This window comes from Equus przewalskii, chromosome 16 (assembly GCF_037783145.1).
Source record: "Equus przewalskii isolate Varuska chromosome 16, EquPr2, whole genome shotgun sequence".
Taxonomy (NCBI): Eukaryota; Metazoa; Chordata; class Mammalia; order Perissodactyla; family Equidae; genus Equus; species Equus przewalskii.
Genome location: NC_091846.1, coordinates 1,028,497 through 1,041,888, shown reverse-complemented (window position 1 = coordinate 1,041,888; position 13,392 = coordinate 1,028,497). Strand labels below are relative to the sequence as shown.

The 13,392-nt window shown below is 47.3% G+C and overlaps 1 protein-coding gene across 13 annotated transcripts; it reads left to right on the top strand.

Moving 5' to 3' along the window:
- The first annotated feature begins 210 nt into the window (after window positions 1-210).
- Window positions 211-11,640, top strand: GJB6 (gap junction protein beta 6). 13 transcript variants are annotated; one of them, XM_070577815.1, is made up of 4 exons: window positions 1,084-1,217; window positions 2,070-2,438; window positions 3,733-3,880; window positions 10,112-11,640. In XM_070577815.1, exon 4 carries the CDS (start codon window positions 10,127-10,129, stop codon window positions 10,910-10,912), a length of 786 nt encoding a protein of 261 aa, XP_070433916.1. In that variant the 5' UTR covers window positions 1,084-1,217; window positions 2,070-2,438; window positions 3,733-3,880; window positions 10,112-10,126; the 3' UTR covers window positions 10,913-11,640. The 13 variants fall into 13 exon arrangements, with proteins under 13 accessions (XP_070433918.1, XP_070433920.1, XP_070433914.1 ...); XM_070577814.1 differs by having other exon boundaries at window positions 1,084-1,321; XM_070577816.1 differs by lacking the exon at window positions 1,084-1,217 and adding an exon at window positions 1,362-1,435.
- Window positions 11,641-13,392: the final 1,752 nt, after the last annotated feature.

The following is a 13,392-nucleotide window of genomic DNA, read 5'->3' as shown; positions in this document are numbered from 1 at the left end:
CTCAGGGGCAATTCTCTGCGAACCTTGTTCTCAAAAAAAATATTATGAAAGGTGGATTTTTACATAGTCTTGTTCATCTTTTGTGACCTTGAAGAAACATCTTAAGAACCACCACTAAACTTGTGGCATGAGAGACTCTGACCTACCAAGCAGTACATGGTTTAGACGCCGACATTTAACTACCAAACAGTTTTGTGGAATAAGCAAGTCACATATCTCTTGTTTGGTGTAGGACAGGTTTGAACCTGTAAAGCAGGGTCCCTAAACAGCTTCCACCATTTCCACCCCACCAGCCCCTGGGCTGGCCCTGGGCGTTCGGCAGCCTGCCTGTGGAAGGGGGCCGAGCAGGGTCTTCACGTGGTGTGCCGGGCCGGCTGAGGAAGGCCTGCTCTGCTTCCCCTGGAGGAGGCTTCAAAGGACGGAGGTAACTAATAAAAATAACCCCTTTAACCTTTCCAAGCGGTCATTAATTAATAAAGAACAACAGTCACTGTGCCTCCAGGCTGCTCTCGAGGAGAGGTCACGCGCGGGTACCCGGCGGGCTCTAAGAGGGTGGCAGTCTCCAGAAAAGAGGAGGATGTGTCTCGACAAAAACATAACCTGCCCCTAACGCCGGTCCCAGCGGGTCCTGGGTCAGAAGCCTCGCCGTGGGCGGCGGGCCCCCTGGCCTCGGCCCTCTCCCTAGGGGGTCGTGCCAGGCTCGCGGGGTTCTCCGCCGAGCGGCCCCCCAGCCCGCGCAGAGGCTCCGCCGGGAGACCTGGGCCGCCCCGCTCGGGCACCAGCCCCCGCGCCCGAGCCCCCGACGGCGGGCCGTCTGCGCCCCGCGCCCCGGGGCGGGCAGCGTCGGCCCCCGCGCGCTCGCCTCGCGCACCCGCCCGGGAAGCGTCAGGCAGAGGCGGGGTGCGGCGGTTAAAAGGCGCGGCAGGTGGGAGCCGGGCCCTGAGCGCCGCGGCCCGGAGCGCCGACTGCACACTGCCCGCGGCGGCCGAGCCGGCGGCGCGCCTGCCCCCCGCCTGCCCCCTGCCTGTGCCCCGCCTGCCCCCGCGCCCCGCGCCGGACCCCGCGCCGGACCCCGCGCCCGCCGAGCAGGTAAGCGGGCGCCGGGCGCGCTGCCACCAGGACGACGCCCCCGGGGCGCTGGCGGGCCGTGCGAGGCGGCGGGTCGCGGCGCCATCTCGGCCCCTCGGGCGGAGGAATCGCCTCCGAGATGCCGAGAGGTGAGGGCGGCAGCTTGTCGCCTCCTCGCCCTTGTCGCCTGTGTCGGCGAGCGCTCCCCGGGGGGCCCGGTGGCCGCGGGGCACGCCGCCTCCAGGGGCTGCAGGTAGGGGTGGGCGTCCGCGTGGGTTGCCCAGGGCAACCTTATCGCTCGGGATCCGCATCCTCCGGGGCCGCGCGGCCCCGCGCCCTCTGCGTGCTGGTTCGACTTTTACCCCAGGTGGTCCCCCTTTGACTCGCACAGCAGGTTTTATAAATGTGTCACCTCGTGTGTATAAATGGCTGCGGTGGGGACCTCTGCCCCTTCCCCCACTTCCTTCGCTGCGTTTTGGATTTTCTTAGTTTTGGTGGGTCACTCCCAAAGCCCCGCTTGGATTCGCCGGGGAGGAAAGCCAGTTCAAGAGAGGAAGGTTTAAGTTCAGCCAGACCCTGCGATTCACGGCCAGTCTTTAAGTCCCTGGTAGAACTGACCCGTGTGGCTGCGTGATGCACACCCGGGGAACTTGTGAAACGGGGTGACAATAATACAATTACTGGACAACAATAATTAAGTGTCATTAGTGACACATCTCAGCTAAAAGGTGGAGGCGCCAGCGGTACTTCCTGTTTGGTGAAGCAGACCGGTCCCAGGTCTCCTGGCATCGTGGGTGTTTTGAACTGGGCTGGCCTCCCTTCCTGGAGAGCAGGACGAGTCTGAGGGGAGTGTGGCCTGAAAGCAGCTCCGGGTGCCTGGAGGGCGAGGGCCCGGCAGCCGCTGCACCCACTCTGCCCAGCAACCTGGGTGTCCCCTAGGTGCAGTCCCTGTCGGTTTAGTGCCTGTTTGACTAATCATGCACGTTCTTCTTTTCCTTCAGTGGACTTTATGCCGTAGAAGTATTTTCTTGCCCCAGTTCTGGTAGAATCTAGCCACTGTTCTAGAAGAAAATGTCCTGCCCCAGTGCAGTTTCCTTAGAATTGTGGGATGCTGCTCAAAACTGCTCCTGTGGAGAGCTTTGTCTGCTGTTTGGATCAGACAGAGCGTTTGGGGGTGTTGTCTGAACTCTGCCAAGGAGGGGAGAAGGCGGTTATGAAGAGAGAGCACATCACCCTCCAGCCTGTGACATAACTGGGGGCAGGGGGCAGAGGGCTCCCCATTGCCATTGCCCGGTGGCGGAAACCTGGAGGACACTAGTCAGTTCAGCTGCGTCACTGGTGCTTTTATTTGAGAACAAACTCTGTTACAGGTAATGGTGACTTCATTCTCTTTCTCGTACTTTTTCTCTTCTGAATTATAAGAGCGTTAAGGAGGAGAGCTACAATCAGTCTGACTAAACGATCTCAATAGAGTGACGGAAAAATTCTAACCAGCAAATCCTCCCCGTGCATCTTTGATTCAATCTGAACATTCCAGGAGCTGGGAGTTTTGTCTACGTTAGTTAAAATGTTAAGTAGAATAAAATTGTGGGAAAATCATTTCGACCCAAGCTTCCTGGTCATGAGGGCATAATCCTTCCCATGGCTACATTATCGTGTTTTAAGATTTCCGTTTTACTTGCTTGATCCGTTAGAATGGAACTGGGTCCCCAAAGGGCCTTCCTTCATTTTTATTCCCAGGATCATTTAACTCTGGTTAGACTTAAATGTGTGGGAGGAACATAGATTTACTTGAATGAGAGACTGCTTAATGCAAATTATTTTTTAAGTCTGAATTTTTAAATGGATTAAGAAATACACGTAATTCTATGAATCGTCCATTTTTATAGTTAGACTCCATAAACAGAAAAAAATTTTCATTTTTATTGAGTTAATTTTGAAGAAGTATATAAATCCTAAATCACTTTATTATTGGTCATTACTTTGATTTTTTAAAATTTCATTATTTTTATTTTTATTTGTTTTGAGGAAGATTGTCCCTGAGCTAACATCTGTGTCCAGCTTCCTCCATTTTATGTGTGGGAGGCCTGCCACAGCATGGCTTGATGAGCAGTGTGCAGGTCCACAGCTGGGACCCGAACCAGCGAACCCTGGGCTGCCAAAGCAGAGTGCGAACTTAACCGCTACACCACCAGGCCAGCCCCAACTGGTCATTACTTTGAAAGGACAGTTGATGAAATTGTCAGTCATTATATTTAAAAATTAGCTGTCCAGTTGTCTCATGGATGACCTGAAATTTCTAGAGACAAAAGATAAAGATTCTTCTTGATTAAGGAAAGAATTTGAGATTTTTTTTTTTAGACTGCTGATTTGGGGGGTAAGGGAGCATATCCAGGTTCTGAAATTCCCTACTTTTTTTTTAATGCTCGGGGAATGGGCTTGAGTATTATTATTATTATTTTGATAGGGAAAAGAATCCACACTAAAGATTTTATTTTGATTTTATTGTGTGTTTGAATTATGGAGCATCAGGAAACTGGCTGTCTCCAGACTTCGCTCATAACGGTGCTGGGGATGAAGGATAAATACCCACAAAGGTCCTACAGCAGCCCCAGGGGGAGGAGCTAAAGAAATATGCCACATCTCCCGTTTTTTCCTCAACAGGTAACATCCTCACAGTCCTCCAGGAACAGCGCCGAGGTTTATACTCACGTTGTCACTGTGCACCATTGCCTTCTAGGCCATCAAATGGTGTAGAAGAGGAAAGCCTAAGGCCCTTGAAGAGAGAACCTTGTCCTAATTCTCGGGGTCGGTAAGCTGTGCGTCCTTGGAAATAAGTCTCAGGGGTGCTTGTTTGGCCTTGATGCCGTTGCCTTTTGTCAATACAGACTCTGCTGTCCAGAGCTGACGGGGCAGTTGTGGGGAATGTGTTCTTTTCTCCAGTCTATCAGAGGTCACTGAATGACTTTCAAAGGGCCATCCAAAGGGAATAGAACTATCTAGACAGATACTTTCCCCCTCTTGGTGTATGCTGAGGGCTAGCACTATCGTTTTTAGGCTTTAGTTGTGGTTCTTTCATCAGTGAAACTACAATGGCATTGTTAAGCAACCTAGTTACAATTAAATTCTGAAATAAGTTTTCAAACAATCAAGAAATTATATGACTGAAGCAGAATGCTAATCGGCAAATTATTTGAATTGTAAAAGGGAAGAACAGTCTATTTTCATAATACTGTGTGTATCATCAGAAGTAAGGTCCACGGTTAACTTATTTTTAGAGCTAAGTATTTCGGACGGTAGCTGTTGGACCACAAAGGCCACGTGGACTTCACTATGGAGGGACCACAAAACCAGATAAAGTTCAACTTTCTGAGCTTAAGTGTAACCGCATTCTTAGACATTAAAGACTACGGAAACTTAGCATATCTATTCTTTCCTTAAGTGAGAGCCAGAAAGGCACCAGTTAAAATAAACATCTCTGGTTTACAAAGAGTTAATGTTTTACTTTTTACTGAAAAAGCTCCCTCATTGGCTGCAACCTGCTTGAAGCATGAAAGGAAAGAGAGATTTTGTTTACTAATGCTAATTGCCAAGGGTTCCGATAGATGCAGTTATTTTAGAAAGTGATTTTCAAGAGTATTTGACCTTCGAGTTTTCTATAACCGAAATGTTCATGAACGGTTACCCCAGGAGTTGTGTTTTTACAGGGGAGAGGCTGAGGGTTGGGCCCCGAAGTCTCTTTGCCCTCAGCCAGGGTGGGCCTCGACCCACTGAGGGGTCAAGTCAGAGGAGCAAGTGGAGCCAAACGTTCGCCTTTCAAACGTGCTGAATCACCAGTGTCTGTCAGCTGCCTCCTCCCCCAGGCCCCTCCTGTCCTGGGCTCCTGGAGGGGGAAGAGTGTCCTGGGCAGCCAGGCGTTACCAGTGACTGCAGCCAGGCGTCAGGAAGGTTGGGGCGGTCCAGCCCCAGAGCTGTCTCCTGATCCTTGTGAGGTGAGCTCCCCAACCCTTAGCCCGGGGAGAATGATATGCAGACAGACACTGGGACTTCACTGGCAAGACCCTCAGGAATGCTGTGAACCAGACAAAAGGGTGGAAAGAGAAGCTTTCACTGTAGGAAACACTGGTTGGTTTACTGACTGCCCTTCCTGTGGCACTTAGGGCAAGGGAATGATGGAGAATATGGAAAACAGCTCTTCCTTTTCCAGTCACTTCTACTTGCTAAATAATAGGGCCTTTGTTGCTCTTGCAGGAAGATACTGCGAATCAGATGATTTGTTTCCAGCCCGATTAATTGTCTTGAGTGACCAGTAGGCTAGACAAACTTGTATCTGGGTTTAATCGCTCATTTCTCATAGCGACTTAGGCATCTCGTCTCCTTTTCTTCCTTTAAGGGCACAGGTCAATTGCTGATTTTTAGTTGAAGTCAATAAGTATTGTAAAATAGATTATTGTCTGTTGAGCTTTGTTACTTTGATAGAACATCTTCAGAGCGTGTAATTAGGGAACCCAGAAAAGTCAAAAGAAATAACCAAAGCTACTGTCACCATAATTGACCCTGTTTTTAAAGACGGAGAAGCCCAAAGGAGCCGAAGTGAAGGATCCTGCTTCTAGGAAGCTGGGACAATACTCTGGGGGGGAATTCTGACCTCCTGACCTCGCCCTTGACTTCAGCCTCTCCAGACTCATTCAGCTCAGCTGGCCTTTGTGCCTTGATGGGTCTGCTTCCTAGAAGGCAGGTCCTTGGCCCCCACAGGTGTGTAGTGTTCAGGCGAGCTACAGTGAGAGAGCTCAGAGGGAAAACAGCCTTCCTACCTGTGGGCGAGTCTGAATTCTCTGCACTTTGGGGGGTTTGAGAAAATGTGAACTTTGATAAATCAAGAACTCACTGATTGGGCATTTAATTAACCGAACTTCAGTGGGAGATGTTTATTGGCTGATTAGAGAACATCTTCATTTTATAGACAAACGAGACTAACCCCCTAGGGTAAGAGCTGCTGAAAGCTGTGTTAAACATGAAGATGCATATGTTCCCATCTGCCCGCTGGGCGCATCCTGAAATGTTTCTGGGACAGAACAACAATAATTAGGAAAATTTAATATAATGACTTTTATCAGGGACTAAAAATTAATTACATAATTCATATTATCTAAAATGACTTTTTATATCAAAGATGCATTTACTCTGGACCTTAGAAATCTCTTTAGGCCATGGATAAGTGCTATATGAAAGAGAGGCTTCAATAAATACACTTTAATTATGGAACCTTGAGAACATTACTCCTGAATGAGGCCCCTCTGCATTACCCCTGACAGACACTCACACAGCCTCTGATTAATGGTTTAAGGATGAGAAACCACAACTTGAAAGAGTTTGTGTTTAAAGAGTTGTGCCTATTTAATTTCCTCAGCTGTTTTTTTAAAAAGCGAAAGCTGGCTTTCTGTTAACTCTACTGTTGGGTCCAGTGCTTAGTCCTAGATCACACAAACATCAAATCCTTCTGACACGCATACCAGGATTGCTGCCATGTGCCTCGTAGTCATCCTCAAGCTGAAGGGTTCCAGCTCCCTCAGCTGCTTCTCCTGGGAGCTTCCTTCTGGGCTCCGCCGCCTGGCTGCACTCCTGCAGACACCCTCCAGCGCGCCAGCGTGCTGGTGTCTTCTTGAAAAGTGAACAGAACATTTCAGATGTGGGCTGCCCCGGGAGCCGGGCACTCTACTCTCTTCATATAGCTTCAGCTTCAGTTTCTTTTCAGCATCCTTGTTGTATGGCACGAATATCCTGCTTATAACGATATTCCTTATAAGGAATACTGATATTCCTTAATTACAATGTGAGGATGTAGTTACTGAATGAACCCTGAAAATACAGCTAACTTGCTGATGATATGAGGGTCATCTATAAACATCATTTTGATACTAAAATGTGCTATTGCCATCATCATGGTCACTGTTAGCATACTAAAAGCAACTCTTTAGAAAGAGGTTCAATGATGCTGTTGGAGCATTTTGCTGGGGGCTCAACAGGAAGTTCCCTCATTCGTATATGTACACTGTCTCTTATTTATCCTTCTCCAGGTGTCTGCCCTGCTCTCATTCCGAATCATAACATTCTGACCCCCTTTCAGTAGACCTCTGAGTACTCTAACTTTCAGTTCTTCTGAGGATGGAGACTGGAGCTCTTTCTCAGAAAGTCGACACTAGCTCCCTACCTCTCTCGTACTATATTTTTAGAAATAATTTTTTAAGTAATTTCTCTTTGATAAAGTAGGGGAAGCAACATAAGAGTTTCTGCCTTTTATTTGTTATTAATTAAAATTATCCCATGTACTCCAAGCATTGTGCCCACCTCTTTTTTTTCTTTTGACTCGAGTATCTAATTTTTATGTTTTTTGTTTTTAATTTTATTTTCCCTTGTTTTTTTTTGGTAAAGTTTGGCCCATTTAGCGTTTAAACTTCCTGACATTGCTTTTACAGGTTTGGGCCCCTCCTCCTGTGTGTGGTGATCTGAGTTGTCCTCCATCTTTTTGTCACTTTAAAATCTGAGCTCCTCAGGCTGGCCAAGGCCCTCCCTTCCTTTGCTGACTCTCTCAGAACCTTACTGACACACTTAGGAACCCTCATTCCTGCTTTACAAGTCTTCAGCTATGGAATTCTCTCTCTCTTTTATTTTTCATTTAAAAAATTAATATACTTCCCTGAAGTCTGGGCTAAGTTAAAACCATTATTTGAGTTTTCCCGTTTGTGCCCCAGTGTAAGCTTTTAGCTCAGTTTTGGTTTGGATGTGACAATCCAAATGCTCTTATCATATTCTGTCTTAAAACTTTTCCTGCTCCATGGTGTTTGAACAACGTCTGAGATCTATAAACGTTCTGAAGTCCTTTACTTTTTTCTGGCTAATGGAGTTGGAATAGGCCGGTGTGCACTAAAGCCTTCAGTTTGACCCAAAAATATTTCTCTCAGGCTCCTTATTGCCAGCTGCACCTCCTTTACTGTTGGCCGGCCTCCGGGGCCTGGGAGCCCTAAGGAGTCTGAGGGTGCCGGTTTGTTTAAGTGCTGTTCTTTGACTCCTTCTTATGGATTATTCAGAAGGGAAGAATCTGGAATGTGAAATTCCGCCATCGCCTTATCCTGTCTTCGATAATCAAGTGCAGGGGCAGGTACTGAAGGGTGGCCACCTCGCCCCACCCCATTCTGCCCATTGACATGTGCTGTGCTCCCACTCTGCATAGCTGTGATCCAGCACCTTTGCCAAGTCCACTGACGGGAAGGCATTTCTGTCTGGAAGGCTCCTCAGTGCCTCTGGTCGTGATTCCTCCTGCCTCACGACTGTACTGAGAACCTACTGAGTCTAGGAACCAGACTGTGCCTTGGGATTCAAAGATGAAATAGCTGACATCTATATACAGTTGACGCTCAATAAATGCTGAGGGAAGGCTTGGCGGTTGTTATTTACTTGGCTTTGGCAATGAGATGAAAGGGAGGAGTTTTCCTATATGTTTGCTCCGCATGTTTTGGGAAGAGGAAAAGGCAATTGGAGAGACTCGTGATGGGGACATTTCTGGCTGTGCCCCTGCTCGCGCCCTCCTTCACTCCCTTTCCACAGCATGTGCCCCCCACTTCCAGTGCCTCCTTCAGACAGAGGAGGATCCACACACACGTATAAGGTGGGTGCTGGCATTGCTTCCTTAGATCTCATGTCTTTCTGAGAAAAATGTGGTGTCTAAAAGCCAAACCAAGGGCAAAAGACCAACTTTTCAGGAAGCCACCTAAAATGGGAGTGTGCCTCTTACAATATGGACTGGCTGACTGTATTGAAGTCTAAAGATCTTGCTTCTGGGGCACACATGAGCACCTCATTCAGCGGCTGAGTGCTGGGCACTCCTGGAGGGGCTGAGGCTGCTTCAAAGAGCAACCAACCTGATGCAGAGGAGGCAGACCTGTGGAGGAGGGAACAGGCCCCGGGAGGGAGGCGGGCAGCCCGAGAAGGCGAGGCCTGACTCGCATGTGCTCCGCATGCATTCAGGTGCAAGAGTCTCTCTAAGGTGGATCAGCAAAAGGACTTTAGTGACTCCCTCATCCCCTGAGAGGGGCTGTGAAAAATTATGAGTGTGTTTTTCTGAAGAAAGGGTCTTTTACTTCAGAAGCTTCTCAGTGGCTTCATTAGTCACCCCCTTCTTTTTTAAGGAGAATGCTGACTGGTTCTTTAGTCTTCTCTGGCAGTGGAGGATAAGGAGGCACGCATTTGCCTTGTAGCTGAAGTTTCTGCAGAAGTCAGGCGGTCCTCTCAGGCCGTGAAATCCGTGGTGAGCAGCGAGGGAGGCTCCGCGTGGCCGCACAGCCGGTTCCTCCATCCATGGCACTCGGTGTGCATGGGACCTGTTGGGGAGGGAAAGCCGACACTGGCCCTGGTCACAAAGGAGAACAAGCAAGCACTTTTTGTGAAAGCTTGTGATTCTCTTTGAAGAGAATCTTCCAGTAGTTTATGATATTAGGTTTCCTAAGAACACATGATTATAGCAAATGTGCTTCAAGCTAGAAATAGATAGAAATATTTAAAGTAAACTAATCAGTGTTTAGCTTTTTTTCCCCTTAGTCTGCTGGGTGAAGCAGATTACGTCATTCCAACGACTGATTTTTTCTTGGATAAGCCATTCTATGAGTAAAATCTACTGTGGGACCTCTGTGATCCCTTGGGCAAAATCAAAGTGATGCGACATGGGTTTACATAGTGATTAGAAGGGAACTTGGAAATGACTTTGCTTACCCAAGTTCCTGGAGTCATGGCAACCAGCAGCCTAATAGATAATCTGAATTCAGTGGAATCAAGATCATCTGAAACTCCCCAACAGTCATTTCTGGTTCAGAAACGTTAGGAGGTTTCTAGAGTGGGCATTCCTACTACTAGCATTTAGGGGTTGAAGCTGCAAAGTATCACAAAATGCTTTAAGAGAAATCTGCTTCAGTCTCCAGATCACCATACTGTTTACTAAAATCAAAGGAACTCTCCATTAATTAACCTTTGCTAATTTTTGTCTGTTTAGGCATAAACCAGCACGATGGACTGGGGTACCCTGCACACTTTCATCGGGGGTGTGAACAAGCACTCCACCAGCATCGGGAAGGTGTGGATCACTGTCATCTTCATTTTCCGTGTCATGATCCTTGTAGTGGCTGCTCAGGAAGTGTGGGGTGACGAACAGGAAGATTTTGTCTGCAACACTCTGCAACCCGGATGCAAAAACGTGTGCTATGATCACTTTTTCCCCGTGTCCCACATCCGGCTGTGGGCCCTGCAGCTCATCTTCGTCTCCACCCCGGCCCTGCTGGTAGCCATGCATGTCGCCTACTACAGACGTGAGACCGCCCGCAAGTTTAGGCGAGGAGAGAAGAGGAATGAATTCAAAGACTTAGAAGACATCAAAAAGCAGAAAGTTCGGATAGAGGGCTCCCTGTGGTGGACATACACCAGCAGCATCTTTTTCCGGATCATCTTTGAGGCAGCCTTCATGTACGTGTTCTACTTCCTTTACAATGGGTACCACCTGCCCTGGGTGCTGAAATGTGGGATCGACCCTTGCCCCAATCTTGTCGACTGCTTTATTTCTAGACCTACTGAGAAAACTGTGTTTACCGTTTTTATGATCTCTGCCTCTGTGATATGCATGCTGCTTAATGTGGCCGAGTTGTGTTACCTGCTGCTGAAAGTATGTTTTAGGAGATCAAAAAGAGGACAGACCCAAAGAAATCACCCCAATCATGCCCTAAAAGAGAGTAAGCAAAATGAAATGAATGAGCTGATTTCAGATAGTGGTCAAAATGCAACCACAGGTTTTCCAAGTTAAACATTTCAAAATTCAATGTAACTGACTCATAACAAAACTGGTGTGTTCTCCTGAAGGCAGTGGCAGCCTGAAGACCCCCTCTGGGCTGAAAACTTTGTCTTTATAAACAGTTTTCATAATACATAGATACTTGAGTTAACTTTTTGTAGAATAATTGTGCCATTAATATGCAACATAATCAGATATGTGGGCCGTCTCTGAAAACTAAGACGGGATGACAACTGTGCCTTGAGTAGCTCTAACACGTGTAAGTGGGCTGTCTGACATAGTGGGTATTTCCTGAAAATTTAAGTAGGCTACTGTTGTTGATAAAAAACGTTTATGTAGAAATTGATACTTTTATTAGTAAAAGATTTTTTATAGGATTGAATGTTTTAGTTCTGACTTTGAATTTATGTATTTTTATAATGACTGGTCTTCCTTACCTGGAAAAACATACCATGTTAATTTTAGAATTGTACCATAAGTATCTAAATTTTGAACTTACAAAGGGTCTATCTTGTTGTAAATATTGTTTTGAATTGTCTATTGACAAATGTATGAACTATCTTGATACTCTTAAGGTGGAATGTGTTCATCATACCATGTGTTTTTACTGCTTTGTCAATGTCGACCGAGCTGTGTAGAAGCGAGAAGCTTTTTAAAACTAGCCTATTTCAGTCATTGTGAACAGCTGACACGTGAATATGGTCGCCTCAATAAAGATCAGCCCCATTGCTTAAGCCTTCCTACGCATTCTGGGTTTCTGTTCACTGTGGGTTGGGCGCCCTCGTCCTAGTGGTGTGAGGATTCCATTGGGTTCCTTCTGCTGGGACCTGCCAGTTGGCGGGTTGCTGGGAGTTCAGCTGGGACTCGTGCCTTCTCACATCAGAGGAGCAGAGGCTCAGTTGAGCAGCCCACCCAGTCCTCAGCTGGGAGAGGAGTTGGCTGCTTTAGGACACAGCACATGCCCCCTGGGCTGGTTCAGGCTTGACAGAGAGGAGGCTGGGGAAGTTCTCAGCAGCCCTCAGACAAAGCTTGCCTCAGAGGGCTCATTGCCTGAGTCCTTCAGCCCTTGATGACAGAAAAGCACCCGCAGCCTCGCACCCATCGATGGGGAAACCTTTCTGCCCAGGGTGGGTGTCAGTGAGTCGGTAGCAGACTGGTCACTCTGGAGTAATGATACACACGTGAATGCAACACCTGTGTAAAGTAACGTAATTAGCACGGCATATTATGCATGGTGAAATCTAGGGAGTGATGAATATGCATGAGCGCTTGATGCCTCGCCATGATCTCAAGACCTCTCTCCTGAAATACAAAAAAATAATTCTCATTTTCTTCAGAACCCAAAGCAAATTCCAGACATACCATTTCATCCATAAATATTTTAGTAGCAATCTATAAAAAGTAAGGACTAATCTTATAAAACAAAACTATAATTCCATCACACTAAAAACTCTAGTGAGCACTCATAATTCCTCCTTGGCCTATAATGTTCTTTCTTTTTAAAGCTGTTTGAATGGGTATCAAATGGAGGAAGTGGGGAAGGATCGGGGGCCGATGAAACAGGCTTGGTGACAATCCCAATCCGTACGGAAGAGGGACCGACTTCCCTCCATGCTCTTGGGAGCCCTGGCCCCCTCACGACAACCCTGCCTGGTTGGTCCCTCCTTTCTCTTCTGTTTCCATCACTTCCTCTCCTTTAGTTGCTTTGTGCTCTTTAACCTCTCCAAATGCTCCTTCCCTCGAGCTGTCTCTCTCGCCATCCCATCCAGGTCTGAGGGTGGTGGGCCCTACCGGCTGCCAACGCACTCCCTCCCCACCTGCATTTCAGCACCTTAATCTGGGCCCACCCTCGCCACTGCACCCCTGCCATGATCAGCACCAATGACTTTCTGAACAATAAATCTAATAGCTTCTTATCAGTCGTCATCTTCTTAAAACTCTTTTGAGATCTTTTTCTGGATTCCAAGACACTGCCCAACCTAATCTTGGGTTTCCACCTCCAATGGCTCAGGCTCCTGCACTGGCTTCTCTCTTTCACCCCCTTCCTTGGGTGAAGACCATCTCTTTCCTCACCCTTCACTCTTCCTTAGCAATCTCATTTACTGTACAATTACTCTATGAGATATTGTCCCATTTTACAGATGAGGACACTGAGGCTCAGAGAGGTTAAATAACTTACCCAAGGTCACATAACTGATAAGTAGTAGAGCCAAGATTCAATACAGGTTCAACTGTCTCCAAAGCCAATGGCTTAACTACCACATTGCACCACCTCCCACAGCTCCATACTTGACAACCACGTGTAATGTATAGTGTTAAGAAACCGCATGCACCTCTCATCGAGTGCCAACAATTATCTATTCATGCCTATTCACTTTCCAGTAGACTGTCCCCTACTCTGGATTACTCTAAGGCAAATCCCACACATATAATTTCATCTGTAAATATTACAGTATGGATCTTTTAAGATTATGGACTAACCTTTTAACACA